Raw genomic sequence first — 25,414 nt, 5'->3', positions numbered from 1 at the left:
TAATGTATTGTAACATAACGTTTGAGTTTTATATGCAGAAAAGCAGGTGTAAATGTAAGAACTGTAATGCACATTTTTGGGAAAGGCATACTAAAGGACCTTATTGATCAATCCTTTCCTAAAAATCTAGAAAACCGTAGCAGGAAATAGTAGGCAACCATGCTTTAAATCTTTTTTAATAGAGATTTCTCTACTTTGCAGCCTTAGGCAATCATACTGTAAGTAGAATCAGATAATTTTTCTGCCACATATTCCCCAGCCAATATTTAGAGCTTGAAAAGGTGATAGAATTCACAAGTTATTTTCCTATTAAAAAACCAAAACAAATCACAGACTCAAAAACTCTTTCTTGTCTTGCTGCATGGAGTCCTCAAATAGGAGAAAAAATGATTAGCACTGAGGAAACCCAGGGTGTGAATTTTCTATAATTTCTTTCAAGTAAAGCAATTGAGACACTGTAATGAGAAACAGTCGAAAAGGAAAAAAAGATTGAGATGTGACCTATAAGTTAACAAAGCTCTACAGAGCTTTGGAATGCTTTATGTCTCTTTTTTTTAAAAAATATATATAGATCACTTAGCACTCATGCACCACATAAATATTCAGGCTTGCCATAATATACTTGAATTGGATGATACAGACAGCACATATACCACAGTTCTTTCCTAAAGAAACATGTCACTGGGGCTCTGCACTTGGAGGTTTTCTTTGTACATGTTGTGTTACAGAATATACATGCACACAAAAATATGTGCCAAAACTCTTAATAAATGAAAATAAACATCAAGACAAACTAATTTTGGACTTGTAAGAGACACAAGGAAAACCCAAATGTTCAAATCTCTCGCTGTGCCAAGCATCTGAGTGCTACAGTAAACCACTAGAGCTGGGTGAAGTCTCCAGTGCATCAGCCCTGCTCTATTCAGATAGAGACAAAGTGTGTAACACCTCCACATCTGCTCCTGCTACTGAATCTGACACAGTGACCAGGTACACTGCTTCCCTGTGCAAACAACAGGCCACCCATCCTGTGACCAGATTACTTTTCAAGTGACTATGCACTAGGCAGCAAGTAGGTTCATTTCAGAAGAGGAAAAATTGTTCATTACTCCCCAGGTAACAATCATTAAGCTAAGGCAGATGATGTTTTCCTTAGCAGTTTAAAGAGCAGTTTATCCTAGTCCTTCACATACACTCTCCACACTGAGGGTTGTTTGCAGGCTCTTTTGAATCACAAAATTGTTATTGCTGTGTGGATTTTATTGTTGCATCGCCAAAATTCATTTAGATTTTCAACAGCCTGAGTTCCAGCAGTGAAGTGTTGCAAGGAAGCTTCGTGCCTCATCCCTCTAGGAGGCTAATGCAGTGTGCCAACTGCTCCTAAGGATCATGGATGGATTCCTGGCATTGCCAGTTGGTTGGGGAATAGCAGACCTAATGAGAAAACCCTCCATATTCCAGTGCATCATAAATGTACTCACACACAGGGTTGGGTTTCAAAGGGTAAACCTAAAGTGTGGTGTGTACGTGTGATGAGGCTCCCAGACTGTATTTATCAGCTAAGGACAGGCAGTACAGAAGCCAGTCTACTTCTACAGCAACCATAAGTCTGTATGTGTGCATGCATACACACAGCCCTTCAACAGACGACACTCCTGAACAGATTATTTCCTGGGAGAACAGATAACTTGCCTCCTAATAGCAAAAAAGCTCAATGAGAGTCAAGGCACGTTTGTTCTTTAATCCTGTCTCTGAGAAAGGCTTCTGTGACTTTGGGATAGTTCAATCAACCCCTTGAGGACTCAGTTGCCATCCTGTTACAGCAGAAGCATTAGGTTTTACCTCTGAACTGAAAGGTGAAGGTCACACTTTGGCATTATGGGGAATAGCAGGGGAGTCTCTTGCCTTCACTTGTTCTTACTCACTGTTTTCCTGTTTTTATTTAAAATGTAGAAGTCCTACAGGTGTATGTAACTTAGGGCTTTATTACACGCTATTATCTAAATACATTTGTCCAACAGCCTCCTGCGCTGGCATTTTCTGATTACATTTCAAGCATGGCTTTTTTTTTTAGGAAAATTTGCCCGTCTAGTCCTTTAGCTGATGAAAAAAATTCTGTGAACATCAGTATATGCTTAGGGGTCAGAGTACAGGAAAAAAGAAACATCTCTCTCCTGACCCATAAAAACAACAGTTTTTCTAAAATGACTTAAATTTTAAGGTGACAAGACTACTTCTGGGGTTTTTTAGCGCATATAGGTCAAGCTGCTCTGAAGCAGAAAGTATAAATAGAACACAGATAGACACAGGCAAACTTTAATTTGGCTAGCAAAGATGACAGCAGCAAGAAATGAATGGTCACAGACTTCAGCAGAGTTAGCAACCTATACCTTGACCTAGAAGAAAAATTTAAGTCAATCTTGCAGAGATTTCTAGGACCTCCCTCGATTTTCTCTTCTTTATTTTTCATTTTAAATTGACACATAAGTCTTTTGAATTCAAACCATTTCTTTCTGAAATTATTATAAATAAAATCTTGAATCAAAAAAGTAGAAGAAAACAGACATATTTGAAGCAAGAAATATGTAATATTATTTGTCTGTGTATTCAGCAAAGAAAAGAATAATCTGTTTCTGGTTAGCACATGTTTCTAGGGTTTTCTACAAGAAAATAAACTCCTCTTTCATCCACATTAACACCATTGAACTCATTTGGCATCAGCTCTGTTATGTGAAAGTAAAACTCTGCAACCATCAGCTCTTGAAAGATGAGACTCTGGTGCCAACAGCTTTAAACATTAAATTCCACTTGCTGAAATTCAATATCCGAACTTAGCCTGACCAGACACAATGTCGAGCTTGAAAGGCAAAGAGATATTTTAAAACAATATGCAGGAGAAATAACAGGCAACATTTTAATACAATGTGTAATTCAATGAAGGGACTTCACTCCCACAGAAGACCACTGAGTTTAAAAACACAGGAAAACTCCCTCTGAAGAGTTCCCACAAAAAATTTGTACATGATATCTCTTGTATTTCAGGTTTTAAGATTAAATTGGTATCAATCAAGAAAGAAACAATCGTGCTAGGATAGGCTTCTACTGTGCACTGGGCAATCACACAGAATCTCCTGTAGCAGCCTCTAATGAATTTTTAGGGGACAGACAGAGGGGCCTGAGAATCTGGGTCAGCCTGAAGACTTGTAGTCATCATACAGCATTTACACTCCAATTCTCAGCAGACACTTGCCTTCAATGAATAGGGAAATGATCCCCACATGTTCCAGAAAGTTCAGTAATTTCTACCACGTAATATGAAATAGCTCTATATTTTATGTTTTCATGCAATTCTTTTCTAACATTGACCTGTTGAATGATTTCTTTATGATTTTGTAAACAATCTGAAAATGATAAATGAGCAGTGTGTCAGATTTTCATGTCCTCTTACATGTGCCTGTAAGAGGACATGAAAATTTCTTTGTTCAAAGTTAAAGAAACTTTTTCAGCTTGCTACAGCATGCAGTAATTTAGCTTTGAGCCAGTTATTAAACAAGACAATAATATTATAATGGAAATTGTTTAATATACATCATTAATAGTAAAGTGCCTGCTTTCATTGAAGTAAAAAAATGCGTGCTATGAGCAGTTTTGAAATGAATATTTGATTCCAAAGTTCCCTTGTGCATTTAATGACATGCTAATTTACATTTTAATTACTTCCTAAGAAATCAAAGCATTTGTTGACAGAAGAACATAATGTCAACTTCACGGTGCACTGTTGGTGGATAGTTAATGAACTTAATTAGATAATTAGTGATGTTAATTATCCTTCTATTATGAAGATAAACATGTTACACAAATGATGCTCTTTTCAAAGAAATATCATTAAATGTTTGCTTGTTTTAACTCAGTTAACTTGAAAAACTGATAAAAGACCAACAGAGTGATTGGTAAGAAAAAGATTGAAGTAACATTTCTGGCTTTTAACCTCTTCATTCTGAAGAATGGTATTAAAAAGGGGATTAAAATGTCCTTATCTATTTCAAGTTATATGGGTCTTTGTCATAGAGGAATGCAATTAATCAAAAACAGGAGAGGACAGGTGTGATCAGGCCTCCTGTAAAACTGAGGAGGCTCTGCATTTCTTGTAAAGAGTAACAGCTATGTCTAGAGTTGTGAGGCATTGTGTCTTACAGGAGTTAGAAGTGTGGTGCTTGTAACCTTGCCAGGCACTCATCCTAAAGAACCCCAAGTCAGGGCATGGAGCAGCTCTGACTGATTTACAGTTGACTGAAACACAATTGCTACAGTGGTCCTTTGCTGCTTTTGTAGCTTTTTTATGATATCAGAAATAGTCACAGTCGTTGTTAACCTAAAAATTAAATACCTTTAGTAGATTTTGACAGCAAAACTGGGTAGGAGGGGGAAAGGAGGAGAAAGAGCAAGAGCTCAAAAGGCTCACTTTGAAACAAGAAAGTCAGTGATTTGAAACCTTTGGCACTGTATTCAATCTTACAGACCTTCCTGCCAGCAAATTTACCCAAATCAGTCACCTGTAAGCATCAAAAAATCCAACTTTGTGCAATGCTCCTCATGCTCCTGCATGACTACCGAGACTTCCAAGAAGATGCAATCACCACAGCAGATCACTGCCATTCTGCTACCAGAAATGTAATTACACCCTCTTTTCTACATGATCACACCTCCCAGACAAAGCCACAAGCAAAGCTTGAGATAGCACAGTGTATTCAGAAATACGCAGAAAAACACAGCTGCATTTGATGGCTAATTGTCATACTTGCCACCAAAGAGCAGGAAATTGGCTTTGCTGATGATGGAGAACATGAGCAAAAGTACAACGGAAATGTGGGGTCTGAGCTTTTGCTGGAGTGAATAGTTTGAATTTTGCTGTTTTTTCCAGATTGAGGATGGGGTCTCAAAAGCACTCTTCCTATCTTGTAAATAATCACAGGGAAAAACTTAAGAGTGTTTTGCTGCTTGGTTTTTTTTTTTGTTTTTTTTTTTTTTTGTTTTAATCTGCAGCAAATACTACCACTGCTTCAATGTCTTTTTTTTTATTTTTCAGTTGATAAAAAAAATCTAGTTAATAATCCAGTAAACAACAAATTTCTTCTTTCTGCTGGGCACACCTCTGAAATACTGGGTGAATTTCTGCACTTCTGTTAGTAAACTTTGCTCAATTAGGAGCAAATATTTTTATTTTACAATGGGATTTAAATTCTTTAGATCATACTGTTATTTTTACTGTAATCTCCATGTTTCAACCAAACATGAGAGATTTCCTGTTGCTTTAGGAATGCGTAAGTCCATAACCGGCAGAAGTGAAGACAAAGGCCAGTAGTGAATACAGAAGTCACCTGACACAAAAAATGATACAAAATTACATTACCCTACTTTTACAAGTGATTACCTAAGTTGTCAAAAATATTAGTTAAAAATACAGATGTTAGTTAAAAATACTTTTAATGTAACTTTTCTAATGTAAGTAAGCGTATGAAGGAAGAGGGCTGTTGAGAGGTAACTCAACATTTTCTTCCTCTTAGATTCCACCTCTCTAAAAAGCACATCAAACTCTGAAAGACAGGCTGGAGGGAGAAAGGGGGAGAGGGAGAAAGGAGAAGAACATTTGGAACTGTAACTTCATATCCCATTGAGAAGAACAATTTATCAGGGCTATGGAGCTGTCAGTACTTGACATGATAAGGAATAACACCAAGTGAGTAATGTTTCTTCCAAACCCAGCTCCTTTAATTACAAGCAGCTTCCTTGCAGAAGAGAGACAGAAGATGTAGAAACACCAATTTCATGCACTTGTGCCTGAATAATGTCTCCGTGCTGCCTTTTCCAGATGGCAACCTTTTCACTGGAGGAACTAATGATGTGGGCATATTTAGGGAAAAACCAATAACAGAGTCTTTAACCTTCAACAGCAAAAAGCATGTTGTACAAAATGTTCCTTGGGATACATTTACAAATATCAATTACATTGCTCACTGAGGTGTAATCAGCTGTAATAATCAAAATTAATTTTAAAAAATAATTAAACAGACCCCAGGGCAAATAGTCAACACTCTTCTAGTATGACATCACAGTATGCATATGTACCTGAGAAGAGCTTGCTCACTCTGTAAGCAGCAAAGTGATTTTAAGGACTGGGAGGGATTCTGCAGCACGCTGAAAAAAGCCTTGCAGCTCAGTAAGGAACTGTCAGACACCTTAGCTGGGTGTCACAGTCTGCCTGGTCAACACACCTGCAAGTGAACCAGGCATCAGCAGACACAGCTGCAGTCTCTGACAGCTTGAGCTAGAGGGTTAAGGCTCCCTAAAGTGAGGCTAGAATGGGCTCATTTTCTCCTCAGGAGGAAGAAAAAAGACCTTAATACACTGAGAACAACAGTAGCACAAGCTTGGTTTAAAGCTCTGAATACTCTGGCAATGCACTTCTGCCCTACCCTCTAGCTAGTTACTCTACCCCTAATTCACTCAAAAAGTAACATCTATCTAGTGCTTTTTATGTCTATTTTTGACAATGCTAAGGAAAAACATGGAAATGGCCCTCTCTTTTAGCAAAGAAGAAGCTTACACATGGAAAAGACAGTTCACATCTTCATTGCTGACAGGAGGAATTATGCATACCCTCCAAACCCATCCCTGGATTATACACCAAGGCTTGTTTCCCTATCTCTAGGGGTTAAATTAAAATTTGGACCTTTAATACTTCATATTGAGTAGAAAATGTAAGGATAGCACCATGATAACACCTGAGCCTTCCTACTAATTCAGAGACTGAAGGACAAGGTTTACATAGGTGATGCAAGCCAACAGCAGCAGCAGCAAAGCTGGCATCTCCTCCCCTTGCTCCACCCCAGGCAGAGGCCTGTAAGCACAAACACATCTGGGCTGCTTAGGTTTTCCAAGTGCCATAATTGAGCCCTATGCAGAAAGTATGCATTATTGGACTATATGAACAGGCTGCCTGTTCACAGAAGTTCTTCAGGTCACTGCTCCTTTGTAATTATTTCTAGCAGCCTAGAAAAGGAACCTCAGCTGCAGTAGCTGTCTAGATTGCAATGGAATATGTCAACCAACAGACACACTCAGAAGTCTCCTGAATCCAGATCCAGAGCAATATACAAGGCAGATCCAGAAAAGACAAAGAGCAAAATTTACCTCTGATTTGCATGATGTTTCCTTTGTGTTTCGGCCAGGTATGAACCTAATAGCTGAAGAGAGGCTTTCACTCCAGGAATTGTGCTTGCTCTGGGACAGGCTTGTCCCTGCTTTATTCTGGAGAAGCTTCTTTTCAGATACTGCAAGTGACAACAGACAAAAAAGCTTTTAAGACGAAGTTGAGCCTGTCAGAAAATAGAGGGGTTCTATCCCCATTACACAAGACAAAACAACATGGCAGTGTGTCACTCCAGATGAATAATGTTCTATTTTTATAAGAAGTGAATTAACACATACTTCTCAAGCTTTTATTTAAAAGCCTCAGAGAGGTCTGCCGTAGATCAGTTTCATTACACAGACATGAACTTTGAATCACTGCAGCACCACACACATTGCAATGCCCTTCTTTCAACCATATATCCTCCCTTTTAAGTCTTCCAATGGGTTACAATCATCTAAGGAATTTCTCTTTCTTGCAGTACAACATGAGCCCTGTGACCCCACCAGGTGATCACAGAAGGGCTGGGTTATGACACAGTAAGCAATCACAGCCCTAAAAGAGAGAAACTGAGAATCTGCTTCTCAGGTGAGGAAAGGCATGGCAAAGGAACTGCAGCTTTCCATCAGGCACCCCATTTACCACAATGCTTTTGCTTACTACAATGAGTGTTCCATAAAAGAACAGAGACCTAGCAAGTGCTGCCAAGCTTTTGTCATAATTTCTTCCCATAAAGGAGTGATCTCTGTTATCTTCATGTCCCTTTCTTTGTCATTTCCTTTCACAGAAAGATCCATCTTGTAAATGTCCTCCAGAGCCTGCCGCCTCTGAGAAATGAGCTGCTTCCAGATGAATTCCACTGTTCTCAGAATCTCCTGGCGGACTAGGAAACAAAAGTATCACCAAAAAAAAAGTTCTTCATTTATGTTTTCAAGTCAATCAACAGGTAAAGCAAAAACATCTCATTTGGAAAAGCACTGGTTCAGAGGAACTGCCAGAGTCAGTGGAGTTTTTCCTTTGTGTCCACTGTCTCCATAGGTTCTAAGCTAGACTAGTGAATCTAATACTGAAAACAGCAGGACATTTATTTTATGATATTGAAAGAAACAAGTAGGAGTGACACATGGTTTAAACTGGTTTCTGCTTTGGAAAACCATTTAATCAGAATTTTGATGATCTTATTGTGCATAGAATGCTAAAGCACATAAAGGACATTCCTTTATGTTGCCAAACATTACTGGAGATGGAGAGGCAAAGGTAACCAAGTTGTGAAACAATTTGACACAGCAGGGGGATACTGTACAAGAAAGTGCTGAGTTTTTCTCTATTTTCCTGCAAACCAGACTGATTTGGTCGCAGCTTAACCAAGCCAATATATATTTTAAAATAAAAATTTTAAAAAAAACCCCACTGCTCTGCTGCAGGGTTCAGCTGACCACACTGAATCCAACACAAATTTTTAGCACAACTTTCTTTCTCTGTGTTGTGCATGCTGTGCCTGTACACCAAAGAGGAAATAAGTGGCACTTGCACAAGCTGCTCTGAAAACTGCTTAAGACAGTTATTTTCCTTCTCTCTAAGCCACAGGCAACATGTGCCATAAATTACCATCATCTGGAGTAGGCAGGCTCCCCTTTTCCTCTTCACTGGGTTCAAGGAAAATTTGATGATAAGAAGCCAGCTTTGGTTTTGCATCCACCCCAAAACCTTCTGAACAGCTGTGACAAAGGGGAAAAAAAGAAAAAAAACGAGGGCAGGTACGGAAATCAGACTGAAAACAAACTGAGAACAGTGAAAGAGCTACAGGTTTTTCTTCACATCCAGTCCTACTTGATTCATTTAGTAGAAGGGGTTTTTCAGGTTTGGAGCTTATATCAGCCACATAATACCATGGAATTTTCAGCAAGTGGGAACTTAATAACTGCCAGTCTGGTTTTCAAAGTCAAGGAACAGACATCATGACCCTGTAGATCCCTCTCTTGTGTGTGCCTTATCCCTGCACTTTACTGCACTTGTATCTACCATTCACCCCAATTAGAGGGAACACTGGGCTGTCCTGATGTAGCCAGTCTGCTTCAGCCTTCTTGCACCTCCCCTGGACATCTTGTACTTTGTCTCTGTACTCTGAATTCCTTGGCTAGAGGAATCTGCCACTATGTGGAAAGCAGTGTCTTGCTGTATCCTACATTGAATTGCTTAGTGAGTTTTTTGTGTCACTGATGATTCACTCAGTTTCTAAATTGCTCAGCACAAAAAAGCTACAAACTCAGCTTCATGGATACTATTGGCATGTAGATGTGATTATTGAGAACATCATCATGGCCAAGAGGACTTCTGCTTTGGGACTGTGGGGTTGTGCCACAATCTACCAGTCAGGAGGTAAAAGACACTAGGAACTTCAGTACAGCAGCAATACTTAAACAAAAAAAAAAAGAAAAAAAAAGAAAAAAAAGAGACTTGCTTAAGGTATCCAGACAAGCTGGACTTCCTTACAGAATTGCTGTCAATAATAGCATATATAGCCACTAGTAACACAAAGTTCTTTCAATTCTGAACAGGCCCTACTATCTGGGAGAATCAAATCCTTGGGTATGCAAAGCTGCCATTTTTATTTCTGATTTTCTTTAAAATACCACATTTCTGATTCCCTGAATTTACCATGTTTAGCTTTTGGATAACATAAACCCTTCTGCGCTTTAATTTTTTAAAAAAATATTTTGTGCTCTTACTCCATAAAAGCAATCCTCACCCCATCTCAATGGGTTCGGCCTGAAAATTATTATCTGACATCCCAGGAAGATTTCCACATGCTCATTTTCCTGATGGGCTTGTGAGCCAGCTCCACTGAAATCAGTTCAAGCTTGTTAACTGCAGTGACTACTCTGAACTGAGTAGGCTGCTGGAACTGCTGGATCCAGCTCAATTTCAGCTTCTGGTGATTCCCCAGCCTGGATATTGCCTAAGTTATGTGACATCTCCCCCTCTGCACCCACTTCCATAGGTACAGCACAAACATAAAGAAATATCATAAGAAAACACTTGTACCTGCCCGAGTTCAGTTGGCAAAGACAGTACATCAGGCAGATGACAAAATTACTATTTGAGTTGTAAGTGGCAAAAATAGTGTCCCACTGCTCTTGCAGAACAATGAGAGTATTGAGGACATTAAACTGTTCAGGCAGTGATTGTTGTGGTCTGGATAAGCAGTATAGGATGGCTCTGTTTAAGCAGCTGTACAGGGCACTGAGGAAAACTTCCTTTTGAGAAACAGAGCTTTCTAAGACCTGTGAAAACACAAAAGAGCAGTTTACTTGGCTTGCTCAATGAACTTTCTCCCCAAGGATCCACTCCTCCCATTTCATTTAAACTGTTGGAAACTTATTTCAGCAAAATTCCCTATAACTACCTGTTACATAAAAATTCCATTTTTCTGTATTTCTGCTGAAGTCCCCGTAACTGTGGAAGAGAATAATTTGTCCCAGTTCAGCAATGTGTACATAGCCAACAGACAGTGTCACAAATGAGTTAACTATCCTTTCTTTATGCTGCACCATCTCTCTCTAATCATAATTTACAGCTGTTATGTTCTCATGCACAAAAAAAAAAAAAAACAAAACCAGGAATAACAACAATCACCACAATCACCAAATGGATTACAGCCATCTTTTTCAGAATTGCAGTATCATGACCTCAGTGTAAAAAATCAGTATGCTACAGCATGTTGATAAAAGTTGGGAAGAAAAAAAGTGACTCACACACATAATCTGTTTGGCAATGAAGATCAGGATTTGCTTGGGGTCAGCCACAAACATTCTGCTGTTCAGTTTCTCAACCAGCTTCTGAACAAAATAAGCAATATTCATCATGGACAGGGGTGCAGCTGATTCTGAAGTACCATGAGGATCACTGCTCGCTGGAGAGGATATAAGAGGGTTGATTCCATAACAAGAGGAAATGAAAAAAAAAAAAAAAAAAGTGAAATGTGAGTTTACCAGAGCTGAGGAGGAAGAGTCTGTCATAATATCTCAGAGCTGGGGACATGTGTAAGACTCTAGGTATAGCAGAAACACCTCACTCAGACTGGAAATGACAGCTCCATCTTAAGGATGGAACCAATCTCACTAAAATGCTGTAATGAAGAACTGGTTTAACTAACCACTCAGAAAGGAGAGAAGTAACAACTAATTTAATGGGGCTGCTTTCAGAAGCATTGAAGAATAAATCTAGGTTTCTTTCTATATACTCCCTTTCTAATATTCAGAATCTCTTCTCAAAAAGAAAAAAAGGAAGTTGCTTGCAAAAAAAAAAAATTACAATAACTTATGCAAACTGGCTTGCAGCAAGACAGAATGGACAGCGGAACCTGCTGAGCTGGACTATCATTCTAGCTATTGCTTCCAAACCTCTCTAACAATGACACCTACATGCTAAATATCAGTTAGAAGGATATTTAAGCAATAGTTAATCTGATTCTCACCACTCACCTCTTGGTCTCATTTTCCCCTCGCCTTGGCTGGTAACTTGAAAGATGTCCATAGCAGATAGCAGAACTTTTGTCTGAAAAAGTCTCCTCTGCTCACTGGTGGCATCTTCTGGAGAAGCCTATACAGTGATGGCACACATATTAGTACAGCAGGAAAACAGGAAATCTGACTCAACTTCACTTTCAGCGAGTGCATATGTGGACAGCTACTGGACAACAGATGAGATGGCAGAACTTCATTCCCAGGTGGAAAACAAGGAAGTCTTACACAGGACTACACCATCTAGCTGACAGCCAGCACAGTCACCCTCTGCACAATGAACAGAAACAAAGTTTTGTAAAGGGCCAGAGTCTGGCTCACAGGTGGTTCCCAAGAGGTCTTGTGCTCAGGGACATTGAGCTCCATTAGCAGACCCAGGATTCAGACAACCAGAAATCCAAACTCTGTTTTAACTGTACCAAACCTCAGGATAGTATATATAAACCTTTAAATGTATAAACCTGGTGCTCCACAAGAGGATCTAACTCATTACAATTGCAGTCAAACTTATGTTTATTACTATTTGTATTACTAAGCTAAATCTGCATCAGAACTCACATCTGGGACACCTGGACTATTGACAATTTGGAGTTCAATCCCAAAGTTTTAATTTTCTGCTTTCTTCAGACTACTCTGATTCTCTAGAGTGCTTTGAGTGGTTGAAATCTATTATCCAGACTCAGCTGCTACAGCTTGTATTAATCTGTACTTACTGTTGAGACAGGGGTTTTTTGTTTATTTGAGAACTGAGATTTTGTTATCTCAAAAATCAGGATGCAGGACTCTCCATCTGATGTTTTCTGTTCTCAACAAATTCAAGGGGTGCCCTAATGACAAGCAGGTATTACGAAGGAAAAGGAAATTTTTTTCACACTTTTCTTCAATATTAAACTTTGCCTGAAAAATGTCTTTTTTCTTTTCCAGGGACAGCATTTTCTTAGTTCACATTAATGCAGGGGAATTAGAGAAGTCCTTTCCTTCTGTCACTGTTAGCACTTTTGTTACTAGGTCTCTAGAAGGGTATGTCCTGTCCTTCCACCCCCAGTGCAAGGTAGAACAGCAAAGCCTGCTGATGGGATAAACCTCAAGAAGCAGCTCAAGGGGATGTCCTTGTTTGCTTGCTGGGATGTTGAGAAGACTGTCCATCAGGAGGACTCGTACAAAATCCCACACTTGTTTCTTGGCAGGGTGTGGTAGGAGTGGGAGAGAGGAGGGATCAGCACAGCCTTTCCCTTCGGCAATGGCTGGACCATCAGGGGTCAAGAGGCCTTCAGACCCACCCTGTGAAAGCAGAGCAATACATTTCCACTCAGTCTACTGTACATTGATTTTTTTTTTCTCCTAGTGACCCCTCTCTGGTCAGAAGGGTTTATGCTGGCTCCTGTACACATACCTTGGGTGGTCCTGAATGAAAAGCAAGCATAGCCAAAGTTTTCAAGAAGTCAGGACAGTGCCACACAGGGTCCTGTGTATAACTGTGATAGATCAAGCACAGAAACTCGATAACATTCCCTGGATAGGCAATCGCCCAGGAGGTTTCTGCATCTGCAAGAGGCTGAACAGACAATTGCATCTGGTCAAGGCAGCATTCCTCTCATTCATAAAAGCTTATCTTTGTTCCTCTTTAGGTAGTCCTAAGCAAGAGTGACACAGCCACAAATTCAGACAAGGCACCAGTAGCCAACCTCCACGTTGCAGACTGAAGACACACACAACCAGAAAGGTGACATATCACCATCAAGTATGAAAAACCTGAGTACTGTTGTGGGCAAGATCTGCCTCTGGTCTCTGTAAAACATGAGCCCATCACACCCTGTGCTACATAACCAGGGCAGTAGTTGTTGTGCCCCTTGGCAGTCCCTGCTCACTGTCATGTCCAGTATTGCCCTCTGAGACAGAGCAGGATTAGGGACTACAGGTAAAGGCTGCCACCAGCACCTGTCACACCTGGGCTCTTTATTCGGCCATTCACACTGCCCTGTCCTTGCAATGAAACACTTACCTTGTCCACAGTGAATCTAACCATTTCCAGCAGTAACACAGCTGCCTCTGCACACAACCCAAACTTGAGGACATTCTCTCTAAGGTGGTGCTGCAAGATCCACTGCAACATAGACTCAAGATCTTTCTACACAGGAGGAAAGAGAGTTCATTAAGAGATGGGAATTGCATATGATACATCAAGAACAATTCCTGCTCTCTCTACATCAGAACACAACCAACATGTGTCTGCCTTCAGCAGGTTCTTCCTCTCCTATTAAATTTGTAACATTTAACACCTGCATGAACAAGGCTGTTCTGAACATAAATTTTCTTAAATAAAAATTAATTAACTTAATTAAAAAAATATGAATAGTTTTTATTATTACAAAACCCAAGTAGGGTTGACATACCTGAGAATACTCTCACGGAAAAGGGCATAAAATGTCAAAATAGTAATGCAATAGCAGCTTCAGGTGCTTGTCTGCTAATTTATTTTTTTTTTCATACCTTGACTGCTTCAGGTGGTTCAGACTGTGGAGTGGCCAGAAAGAGCTCTGCCACAACCAAGTAGATCTCAGGGATGTGAACATGATCAGTCAGACATCTTTGCAATACAGAAAATCCAAAAATTAAGAAGTAGCCATTGTCAGGTACTGGAGGATGACTTTTTAAATTATCTTTAAAGGAAAAGAAAACAAAAGTGTCTAAAAATAAATGTCATGTCAGCAGAAGGATTATTGATAGCAGAAGGATACCTTTATCCTGATTTGTCTCTGTCCCAGAACAGTCTGCTAGGCTGCAGTATCAACACTTTAGAAAACACCTCCAGACTAACAGATTACAATTTTTCCCACTATCATTTTTCTTAAAGGGCTTTCTCCCCGAATTATTCTTCTTTCTTTCTCCTCCCTTTCTCAGAACTCCAGGTCTAATTACCAAAAAGCAGGTTGAACAAATCTTTAAGAAACAAAAGTTTTCAGAGCACAAGTTGACATCTGAACACCTTACAGGCTTATCAAGTAGTCTGATTTTGTGCAACACAAAAAGGCCCATCTCCCTGCAGATGCTGATCAGAGTTGCTAATTACCTGCAAGGGAGAAGTACTACATTCCACTTTTCAGCACAGAAATTCTGAAGGACCAGGACAAGTTTGCCCTAGAAAGTAATTTAAACTCTTGGTCTACTGAGATCAGTGGGAATTCTTCTATCATGCACACAGTGGTCTTCTGTCACTGAGCTGGATCAAGGCAGTGTTTTGGGAACGTTAAACCAACACATACCCATTAGAATGTTCAACCCTGCAGAGCTGTTTTCCAGCCAACGCCCAGCCACTATCCCCTCCTTGAACTTGTTCAGCAGCAAACGATTGTGGAGGAAGCACAGGAGGAGTTTGATTCCCAGGACAACTGTGCTGAAGTGCAGGTAGCTCTGTGTGAACAGCAGAAACCAGTCTGGCCCCAGTGCCAAAAATGTCTTTTCTTTTTCCCTAGGACAAACAGGTAAATGAAAACACATGGAAGGAAACATGATGGAAGACAGAAAGGAGATATTATATGAAATTATCTTGAAGTGATTTAGAACCTCATTTTTCTCTGGAAAAAAAAAATCTCATTAAAGGTGTACCTTTAGAGAATCACAAAGATGTAACAACAGGCTCATCCACACAGCTGAAGTCATTCAATTCCTGCAACATCTAACCTTCTATTACTGTCAGGCAAAACAGTTCATTAATATGAAGGCCCCTTCTGAGAGTGTGTATCAATAAATGAGGCAAACTACATCAGAGACCAGATCTTTCAAGCTATGAAATTTAAAATTCTGGTTTAAATGTTCAAGTCCAAGATGTGCTATCTAATGAAAATGCACAATTACAGCTCCCAGCAGTATGAAATCTGTATTTAAGTTATGAAAGGTAGAATTATAATAATGGCATTCTCATTGTTACGATAGAGTGGTGCAAGTATTCCCACATTAGATTGACTTGATTTTCAGAGAAAGATGGGATTTCTTCATCTCCTGCTATGCAGCAGAAACATCAACATCCAAGCTCCCCCTTCACTGTATTTTTGGAAAACATGAGACTTTTCCTAAAACAGATATCAGATGTGTGATCAGACCACACAGCTGTGTGAATGCCAGATAAAACACTGACAAAAAGGTCTCTCTCAATCCAGTCTGCTCTTGCTTAGTATTTGTTGAAATTCAAATATTATCAGTGTGTTTAGTCCTGGTTAAGCACCAGGATGATGAAAAATCTGGGAGACAGAGACACTTAACTTCCTAAACATTTCTACTTACTCAGAGGACAGCTGAAGTTTGTCTGAGCGTATTACATCTAACAGCATCTTCAGTAGCTGGTTTCGAAGACAGATTGTCTTTCCAGATGTTTGGTTTAAGGCTACAAATATCAGAAAGCAATAAAGACTAAGGAAGAGACAAAAGATGTTCCACTGTTTGATGAACAATTTTGTTTGCACTCAATTATCCCTGTAGAAGTACTTATATCTGGTTTTTACAAAGTAAAAAGATGCAGACATCAAATTTTAGACATAAGGATTCCTGCTAACATAAGAAACAACCAGCGCTTACATTGTCCAAGTCCTCTCCTTAGAGTTATTTAAAACTCATCCAGACTGCGTGTTGAACAATATCTCAGAGGAATCAATCTCAGGTTAACTAGAGAGGGAAATGTAAACAGGCAATCTGATTTATACTGCCTAGCTGAGATGTCTATATACAAACTGCAGTTACCACTGTCACCTTAATGTGATCTGTTGTTTAGAGGTGCAGTAACAGTAAAGCTCCAACTGAAAGATCCCAGTGAAAGGGCCAAATGACTGGATGCTCCTCTACATGAACCTGACAAATACACAGCTACTTTAAGAGGTGCAGATCTCTGCATCATTATTTGCTACAACTGTAAGTGTAGTGAAGTCTTCACAGAAAATCCAGGATGCCCATTGAAATGTTATTCCTTGTAACAGCCCAGTAGGTAGGTTTGGGGCAATTTCCATTTAATGTCCTTCCTCTCTGTGTATATCTGAAATTCAGCATTGCATTGGCTCTGGACAATGCAGTGAAAGTACTGCTGGTTTATTGGCAGAGAGAGAACAACGGGTAACCTCAGTGCAACCTGTCCCTCTCCATATGAAGAAATTTGAAATTTGCCTCTTCCTGTCACAAAAGACAGAAGCACTAATATTGCAATTAGGGATCATCAGGTCCTGGGGAAGAAGGGAAATACTCTAGTTAAACTATCACAACACTTACTCCAAAGGCAGCCCCTCACCTTCAGTGGGCCTCTCAGCCACACTGTCCAGGTAAATCTGATTTTCATCCACAGAAGAAGGTTTCAAGGTGTAAACAAGGAACAATCCAATCCTTGCAGAGAAAGAGTGAAGCAGTTGTGGTCAACAGAAAGATATTAACTTGGAGAGTATATGCAAAGCTGCATACTGGTTAACAGTGACTTAACAACCACCATTAGAAATTCTAGCCACTTCAGAGATAGGATGAAAACTTCATAAACTAGGAAGTAATTAAAAGGTCACAGACTGTGCTGTGTTGGATCACAAGGATCACCAAAACCCAACTTCTGGCCCTCAGCAGGACACCCCAAGTCACACCATGTGCCCAAGAGCATTGTCCAAACACTTCTTGATCTCTGTCAGCCTTGGTGCTGTCACCACTTCCCTGGAGAACCTGTTCCAGTGCTTGACCACCCTCTGGGAGAAGAGCCTTTTTCTAATATCCAGCCTAAACCTCCCCTGACAACTTCAGGCCATTCCCTCAGGTCCTGTCACTGGTGACCACAGAGAATGAGATCAGTGTCTGGCCCTCCTCTTCCCCTCAGTAGGATGTTGTAACTGAAGGGAGGTCTCCCCTCGGTAAACCCAGTCACACCTACAGAACTGTCTGTGCCACCATTATAAAAGTCATCACCCAGTTCACCTTCACACAAATATAAGGTTGGAGTGAATGAAAAAAGTTTTTCATCAGTTTTTCACCAGGGGATACTGCAGTTGCCAAAGACCTGGTGTTCCACCAAAGACAAGGTGAGGGAAGCTATACTGTTGAGCTCTCTCCAACACTAGCAGAAGTACAGATCATCTGCAATCTGAGGAAAAGCTATAGACCTTGAGGGTTACCTGAGAACATCCCTTGTATTAAAGTATCCTTGCAAGAGATGGGACAGGATAGTGCAGGCCACGGTGATCTTGGAGCTGCTGATTTCAGGATCATTGAAAAGGAAAACAAGCTTGGGCACCATTTGCACCTGGTAGGCAATTGCAATATTCTGACATGCATCTCTGTAAAAAAAGCACAGGGACTATTAAAAGCTTCTACTGGAAATGACCAAATTTGCAGTTTCAGCTAAAAGGATTCTCAGGTTGCACTGATACTTTGCACTTTTGGCTTCTAATACTGTCTTTATAACATTTCAAACACTGTCAGACAAATTGAACAGGTGTCAGTGATGGAGATCAGAAGACTACTTTGTGTTCTACTCTTCTCCTCTGCCCTCTCCCCCAGAAACTGCTGCATTCCAACAAGCTCAAAGAAAACATTATTGCATATTCAAGCAGTGAATTGGTAGCAAAACATGCTATTCCTCTAAATCTTAGCAAGGGGAACCAGACAGCTCTGCACAGAGCTTTCTGCTACCAAAAAGCAGGAATCTAGCTTTACTCAGTCCCTCTGCCATGCCTTGTCTCTTTAGATACATTTAGCTCCGGTCCGGATGATGAAGAATATTGATAAAAGGGTTGTGTTTTGATTTGAAACACAATTCCAGTAATATACTTTTAAAAATTATTTCATAGTCAAACATTAAGATTTCTCCTCCCCAGCAGATACTTAAACTTGCATTGTACATCAGTGGTTCCACTTGAACCAGGTAACCAGATATCTTTTCCCAGACTGGCCCCAAAGTCATCTTAGGGGCTGATCAAATCACTAAGTCCAGACTTGAAAAAGCAATACAGGAATGATTCACCCCCAGAATCCTCTGGTTCCAGCTGGGATTAGACCCTTCATATCCACCTCAGAGTTCCAGTTTCAGGTTACAGATGAGTTTGTCCTACAGGTTTTTGATTCAAACACAAGTTTATACCTGGAGGACTGCAAGATCTCCACAAGATGGGAAAGAAGAGCAAGGTCAAGATTTTCTGGTGCTTTCATCCAAAGCTGAAAGACAGAGGAAAGCAGAGGTTTTACTGCTCTGCTGAGCTGTGAGAGCAGTAGCTGCATCAGAGAAACAGTTAAAACTGGTTTGGGGAGGAGAACATCATAAACTTTGAGTGTTTCTGTAATGCAGCCTGCAGGCGCTGGGAAGTCCCTGACAGTTCAGGGAGCTGTAACTGCAGTTCCAGCCCTGAGGAGCAGACCCTCTGGGGTGTTCCTGCAGACCTGGGGGGCCCACAGTGTGATAATGCACAACACACAAATACTGAATCCGGGAGATGCTATGAACAAAACAAATCTTGTATTAAAAAGCCATCTTTAATACTGCCAAACCCACAGAGTAACATGAACAGTTTTACCTCAAAGTTGCAGAGAACATACTGGAATGCACTGTAGTTCTTGATGACAGAAGACTCAAAGCCCAGCTCAGCTGTGCCCACTAGGGAGAACATTAACTGTAAAATCCTGTTGTTTAGCAGCTGAGTTTTCCTCTTCAATAGATAGCTCAGCAACTGAAAAGAGAAGACTGAATAAGTATCTGCCAAGTAAAAATCTGTATTTAATTCAAGACCAACATATAGTTTAATCAGATATAGCAGTCATGCATGCATGCATTTTGCATAAGCATCATGAAGAAAATGAATATTTCAGTTCAGATATAAAATTTTGTGCGGGAAGTGTAAGGATGAATTTTTGAAGGATCTTGGCAGCTCTGTGGCATTGAACAGGAGGAAAATATGTGCCATATTATGTTGAATGTAATTTTAAAACAGCAACAGACAAATATAACTGTAAATAACCACAGTAGGTGTTCTATGCTATTCTTCATGGATGTGTTCTTAATTGCTTACAAATGGTGTTAATTTAAAAAATACTAATTTTTACCTCCCCAGATGAAACACATTTATGAAATATTGTCAGTTTCTCGACTGAGCCTACCTTTGATTATCCAACAATTTCTCCATACTGTGAGAAGAATGTTCAGAAAGCCATTACATTTTGAACAGGTTGGGAAAAATAGAAATTAATTTTAAAATACATATCAAGACACATTTATTACTTGGCTGTTAAAAAAAAGCTTCACTCCATTGCAGTACAATGATCAATACCATGGAGAGAACACTATGTAGCAAAAAATCAAAAGGAACAGCTCATACACAATACAAAGACAGGCACTGACCTACAAGAAAGATATTGCTTGCCCAATCCTAAGTAAGATAAATATATTCATATAAATTGCGATTAATTTAGGAACAATTTGCATGTTGGAAAAATGGAAAGTTTATAATAAATCATTAATGAAACCCTAATGTTGAGGGTCTTGTTTGGAACCTTCTATATTAAAGAGTCTTCTCTGTTCCTTCAGAGTTCTCTGCTTCACCTACTCAGCACAAAATAAATGATACTAAACTGAAACTTCATACTTGAGCCTCAATCCGTCCAATATTACATATATAGAATTTACATACAGCCAAAATCTTCAATCTGCATAGCTTTCAGGTTTAAAGATTAATTTGGGACAGACCTAATCAATGCAATTCAGGCAGCACTTGTTTATATCAGCACAATTCCTCATACATTGTGAAGACTGAGCTGTAGCGATCCATTGTCAGCCCTACACTGGCAGTCTGTAAAGAGGAATCTTAGGCTGTGTGAGCCAAGGGGAGGAAGAAAAGCTGCCTGTGAGAAGTGGTCTTTTGTATGTGGGATCAAGTGTGTTGGTAAAAGGTGAAGAGTGGGTCAGTCACAAATCTGCTGCTCTGGCTTATTTAGTTTATTAAATCATGTCTGACCAAGGGCCATCTGTCCTCACGTTTCCTTCAGCAGAAAACTCTTACAGAGGTTCCCAGGGACTGTAAGCACAGGAGACAGAGCACTATCCTATATATCCCCCTCCTAACTTGCTAAGTTCCAGCCACAAGTGGCTATAGTCAGGATGTGTTTGGTTCATTCCCATTGACTGATTTGGGGATAAATGTCTACAAGGGAAAGACTATAACCAGAATGAATGAACAAAGGAGTGTCTACCTGGTATCCATGGATGTGCCTCATCAGTTTTCCACTCAAGGGGCTACTGTTGAGGATGGAGTTTAGGACTTTGACAGCTGCATACATGGTGTGGTCGTCACGGGCCATAGCAATGAGACCCAGGAGAATGGCAGGGCCTCCAATAAAGTTCAGGCTGGTGGCAGCTGGGGAGGACTGGAACACTCTTACCCCTAGGAAATTGCAGTGTTACTCTCCCAGGGAGTTACACAGACTTCATCTATTACTGGACAGAAAAAAAAGCTACACTCTTAAAAGAATATTAAACATAAAGACAAGTGGATTTACCATACTGGCCCACAGCAACTGACCCAATGGTCCGCAAGGAACCTGAGAGGTGTCCAGCAATATTCTTAGCTAGGAATATTGGAGTTGAACTGTCCCGAGAATTAATCCCAATCTAAAACAGATAAAAGGCACTTTAGGAAAAATTTTGCTGGTATCAGGGACACTAAAAAATGCATGCTCTAATACTCTAAATTATTTTAATAATTTTAAACTATGAAAACCATCTTTTTTTAATAAAAGGTTGATTGTAAGGAGAAATATTCACCCACCAACAACATCCCACAATGCCACTACTTTCATATATCAATAGACCTGGTATTAGCAAGAACAATAGAATACCATGTGAAAAGTCCTTGTGAGGGCATTAAGAAAACACAGGCTGAAACCAATGATCATAAAACCTGAAAATTATGGCTTCTGTTCCTGTTTCAAAGAATGTTTTTAACATTGTGCTCACACTGTCCAATCTATTCCTCTCCACAGGTGAAATTAACCTATGAGTAGAATAAAGTTAAGGAATGGAAAAAGAAGTTAAAAAAAATATCTGAAGGTACACAGGTAAGACAAGTCAGAAATTTGGCTCTAAGAAACTGATTAGAAGCCAGAGAAAATTTCTTGTTTAAGAAAGGGAAATTTGTGACCTCTTTGGCAATCAGTCGAGCATCCACTTCATTGTAAGAGCTCTTTATATCTTGGACTGTAGTGAGAGATGAGCACACAGCATTGATTCCAAAAGAAATCTTATCTTCTGCCACCAGAGGTGCGATGATACGATCACTGCACTGGTCCTCACCTAAAACAAGAAAGACTGTGAATGTCTGAAGGAACTTTGCTGTTCAATATGCAAACAGGTGAAAAAATAACTGGAGGAAGCTGATGTTTATGAAATAATTTCACTTTGTCTTAACTATAACCAGGAAAAAGCATTCACCCTTTGTAACACAGGCCATGGCAGCTTGCATCACCAGTGCATGGCTGTGTCCTCTGGTAACTGCTTTGCCTTGATTTTATATCCTCTCATAACATCTCATGAAGCTCAGAAATGTCCATAATAAACCTCTCTCTCTGTCCACACAGTATAAACAAACTTTCTGGACATAGAAAACATTTCAGAGGCCTCCTGTGTTTCTGGGAACTTTATCAGGGTACTCAAAGAAAAGATTTGTGTGTAAGGAGAGCTTAGGTAAATCTTCAGAGCTGCCAACTCACAACATTTGGGAAGCTTCTTAAAAGTCTCAGGTTTAGCAGGTATGCTTTTCTTATGCATTTCTTTAAAGAATTTTCTATTTTTCTATTCATTCTCACACTTAGAAACACTATATGTATCTTTATTTTAAAAAAAAAATCATGTTGTATTTTTGACAGTTTTATAGACTGGGAAAACAGCTGACTTACAAAACTGTATACTAGTGCTGGTAACACAGCCCTTTTAGGCAAAAAAATTAGTTCACACACCACATGAAGATTAACTATAAATAAAATGCCTCAAGACTGTGTCACCATTTCCCTTCCAGCAGGACTTGGTCTGCAGACTAAGTCTCTGTACAACTGCATCTGATTAGCAAGAAGCAATGAGATAGTGGGGAGACAGAACACAACACTGCCAAACATTCCCACTGCTGTTTGCAACAAGGTCATAAACCCGTTTTAAGGAAAAAAACCCTAACTGTAGTATTTGGAGGGATTGTGTAAAGCTTTTTTAAAGTCAAAATTTCCATTTGCCTAAGTTCCTTTGGATGTTTTGATGGAAATAGGGAGAGTGCAGGGAGAGTGAGATCATTTCACAATTAGGAGATCACATCTTATAAGTTGCTCAGTGATCTCCCCTAAGCAGAGCACCACTAGAGTCACATGGCCACAACCTGTGATTAGTACTGAAGTCCATCTGGGAAGAACTATGCAGAAAACAAGTCCCCCAGACTACATAAAGACTCAATGATTTAAAAAAATCAAATCCTTCTGACTCCTACAGGTAATGTTTTTATTTCAGAGCTGTACTTTGACACCATTTCTCTCTCAACAACCCCATCCCATACCTGATTTGCAGCTTTTTGTGTAGATCGACAGCATTCTGTCTGAAGGAGTATTTTCAACCAGTCTTTTTACATTCTTTTAGGCTGGAGTATCACTAAGAAAGATTATTTTGCTTTTTCAAATGAGAAATGACCATCCCATTTCATCCCAAGCTCTAGCACGGAGGGGATGCACTACTTGTTGAACAAACAGTAATCAATAACTGAAATGTTTTGTCTGTCTGTTTAATAATTGAAGCTAACAGCATATTTCAATTAAAAAGCCTCTTCATTAAATGGAATGTAACTTACTCCCCTGCCCCTCTCTCCTATTCTGCAGGCATTTGCAGTTAAACTCTATACTTCTCTTTCTGCCTTTTGTTTTTCCCTGTTAGCACTGTTAATGCAGAATGTCTCACTTAAAGCTTCTGCTTTAATGTTTGTCCAACAGAAATTACAATCTTGCAACTCAGGATGCATTGTCCCTCTTTACTCTTCATCTCTCTCTGCTGCTTGATTCCGACCCTTCTTTCCAATTCACAGGACGTTACAAGATCCTCACGTATCTTACTTCAGTCTTGTACAACATTCAGTAATGCAGTTTCCCAGACTTTTAGAGTCATCTCTAGACACAGCTGGAACACTAACAGAAGATTACAATAATAAAAAGAACACTGCCCTGACAAACAAAGAGTGGCAGATATGAGAATTATCCCATACCTTGAAACTGTACCGCTTGGAAATTGCTACAATAGTGAGGGCCAAGCTTAATAATAACTTCTATGGTTTCCACAGAAATGGCTTCTTCCAACAAGTATGTGGGACCAAGGCGCCAGGTCAAGGAGGACGGCTGTTTCCAGATCCGAGGAGTGGCTATGTATCCGTAGACATCAATAAAGGAAGAGGGTTCCATGGAAATACAGCTACCTGGGAAAGGCTGGAGATACTGCATCTGCAACAGAGAAGGAATTCACTGAGAGGATCCAATGCACTCAGGGTGCCCTGGGGTCTTGTCCCTGCAAGGTACTGCCTGCCACCTCTCTGCTGATGGAAGTCTCAGCTGCGCAACACAATTGTACTGGGCCTGGCTGAGCTGGAGCTCCTTTTCCACAGCAGCCCTCACAGTGCTGTGCTCTGCACCAGGAGCTCAAAGGGGCTGATAACACACCAGCGTTCTGGCTATTACTGAGCAGAGCTGGCAGCATCAGCACCTCCTCTTCAGCATTTCCCTCAAGGGGCTGGGGGTGGGCAAGATCCTGGGAGGGCACAAAACTAGGCCAGCTGACCCAAACTAACAACAGAGATATTGCAATCCATGTAACATCAACGCAGACATACAAGCTAAGGAAAGGAGGAGGAAGGGAGGGAATTATTTATAATGCTTGCCTCCTACAGCAACTGCTCCATGGGCTGAAGCCCTGCTTCACAGAAAGTGGCTCAACAGCACTCACTGATGGGAGGTTGAGAATAAACTTATTTTTTTCTCTTTGCTTGTGCACATGTAAACTCACTTCTGCTTTAATAAACTGCCTTATCTCAACAAACGAGTCATTTTCCATCTTATTTTCTCTCCTCGGTCCAGCTGGGAAGGGGAGTGATACAGCTGCTTGGTGGGCACCTGGATTCCAGCCAAGATCAACCCACCACAACAATTGTCAACTATTGTTCAGAAACTGGACTTTAAGAAGTACTATAAAAATAAGCATTTTGAATGTTTAAGCCTAATTTTTGTTCCAAAAACAAAGTCTAAAGAATTTCAAGTATTGGCAAAGAAAAGCCCTGTCTTGACTGCAGACATATTTTTGCTTTCCTAACTTCACAACCCAAATTGTGACATTCAACACAGAAAGACAAGTTACAGTTACTTTGTACTGGCATAAATGGAGAATAAGCAGTTTTTGAAGAGTGTAAATTGTCCAATTGCATCAGTAAGCTTCAGTAGAGCTAACATTGTTTAGGAAACAGGACCACTTATTTTTGGTACCAAAATTACGATTTGGCCTCCTAAAGTGATTCTATCATTTTATTTAACTGTAGAGAGCTCTAACAGGAAGTAGTTGGGATTTTTTGGTAGACAGAAACTATACTGTACTTTGGGGCTTAGCCCTGTCTTAAAAAATTTGTTTTTAGGGTGGGAGACTCCAAGCATTTGCTGGTCTCTGACTACTGAGATTTAGAAAACAGGGCTG

The 25,414-nt window shown here is 40.0% G+C and overlaps 1 protein-coding gene across 2 annotated transcripts in view; it reads right to left on the bottom strand.

Moving 5' to 3' along the window:
* The window catches only part of WDFY4 (WDFY family member 4), a 111,042-nt gene that overhangs the window by 55,311 nt on the left and 30,317 nt on the right, over positions 1 to 25,414 (bottom strand). For both annotated transcript variants that reach the window (XM_041415488.1, XM_041415487.1), the window contains exons 19-38: positions 23,946 to 24,177; positions 21,855 to 22,006; positions 21,214 to 21,325; positions 20,908 to 21,098; positions 19,239 to 19,391; positions 18,809 to 18,882; positions 17,844 to 18,005; positions 16,985 to 17,076; positions 15,994 to 16,093; positions 14,976 to 15,181; positions 14,203 to 14,372; positions 13,715 to 13,840; positions 13,106 to 13,267; positions 12,796 to 12,993; positions 11,670 to 11,791; positions 10,945 to 11,098; positions 10,235 to 10,473; positions 8,798 to 8,907; positions 7,881 to 8,072; positions 7,192 to 7,331 (exon numbers count right to left, since the gene is read on the bottom strand). In XM_041415488.1, coding sequence (XP_041271422.1) covers positions 7,192 to 7,331; positions 7,881 to 8,072; positions 8,798 to 8,907; positions 10,235 to 10,473; positions 10,945 to 11,098; positions 11,670 to 11,791; positions 12,796 to 12,993; positions 13,106 to 13,267; positions 13,715 to 13,840; positions 14,203 to 14,372; positions 14,976 to 15,181; positions 15,994 to 16,093; positions 16,985 to 17,076; positions 17,844 to 18,005; positions 18,809 to 18,882; positions 19,239 to 19,391; positions 20,908 to 21,098; positions 21,214 to 21,325; positions 21,855 to 22,006; positions 23,946 to 24,177 — 3,087 coding nt within the window. The remainder of the gene's footprint in view (positions 1 to 7,191; positions 7,332 to 7,880; positions 8,073 to 8,797; positions 8,908 to 10,234; positions 10,474 to 10,944; positions 11,099 to 11,669; positions 11,792 to 12,795; positions 12,994 to 13,105; positions 13,268 to 13,714; positions 13,841 to 14,202; positions 14,373 to 14,975; positions 15,182 to 15,993; positions 16,094 to 16,984; positions 17,077 to 17,843; positions 18,006 to 18,808; positions 18,883 to 19,238; positions 19,392 to 20,907; positions 21,099 to 21,213; positions 21,326 to 21,854; positions 22,007 to 23,945; positions 24,178 to 25,414) is intronic.

Source organism: Onychostruthus taczanowskii, unplaced genomic scaffold (genome assembly GCF_017590055.1).
Source record: "Onychostruthus taczanowskii isolate IOZ18803 unplaced genomic scaffold, ASM1759005v1 scaffold5, whole genome shotgun sequence".
In the NCBI taxonomy this organism is placed as follows: Eukaryota; Metazoa; Chordata; class Aves; order Passeriformes; family Passeridae; genus Onychostruthus; species Onychostruthus taczanowskii.
This window is presented reverse-complemented; position numbering and strand designations above follow the sequence as displayed.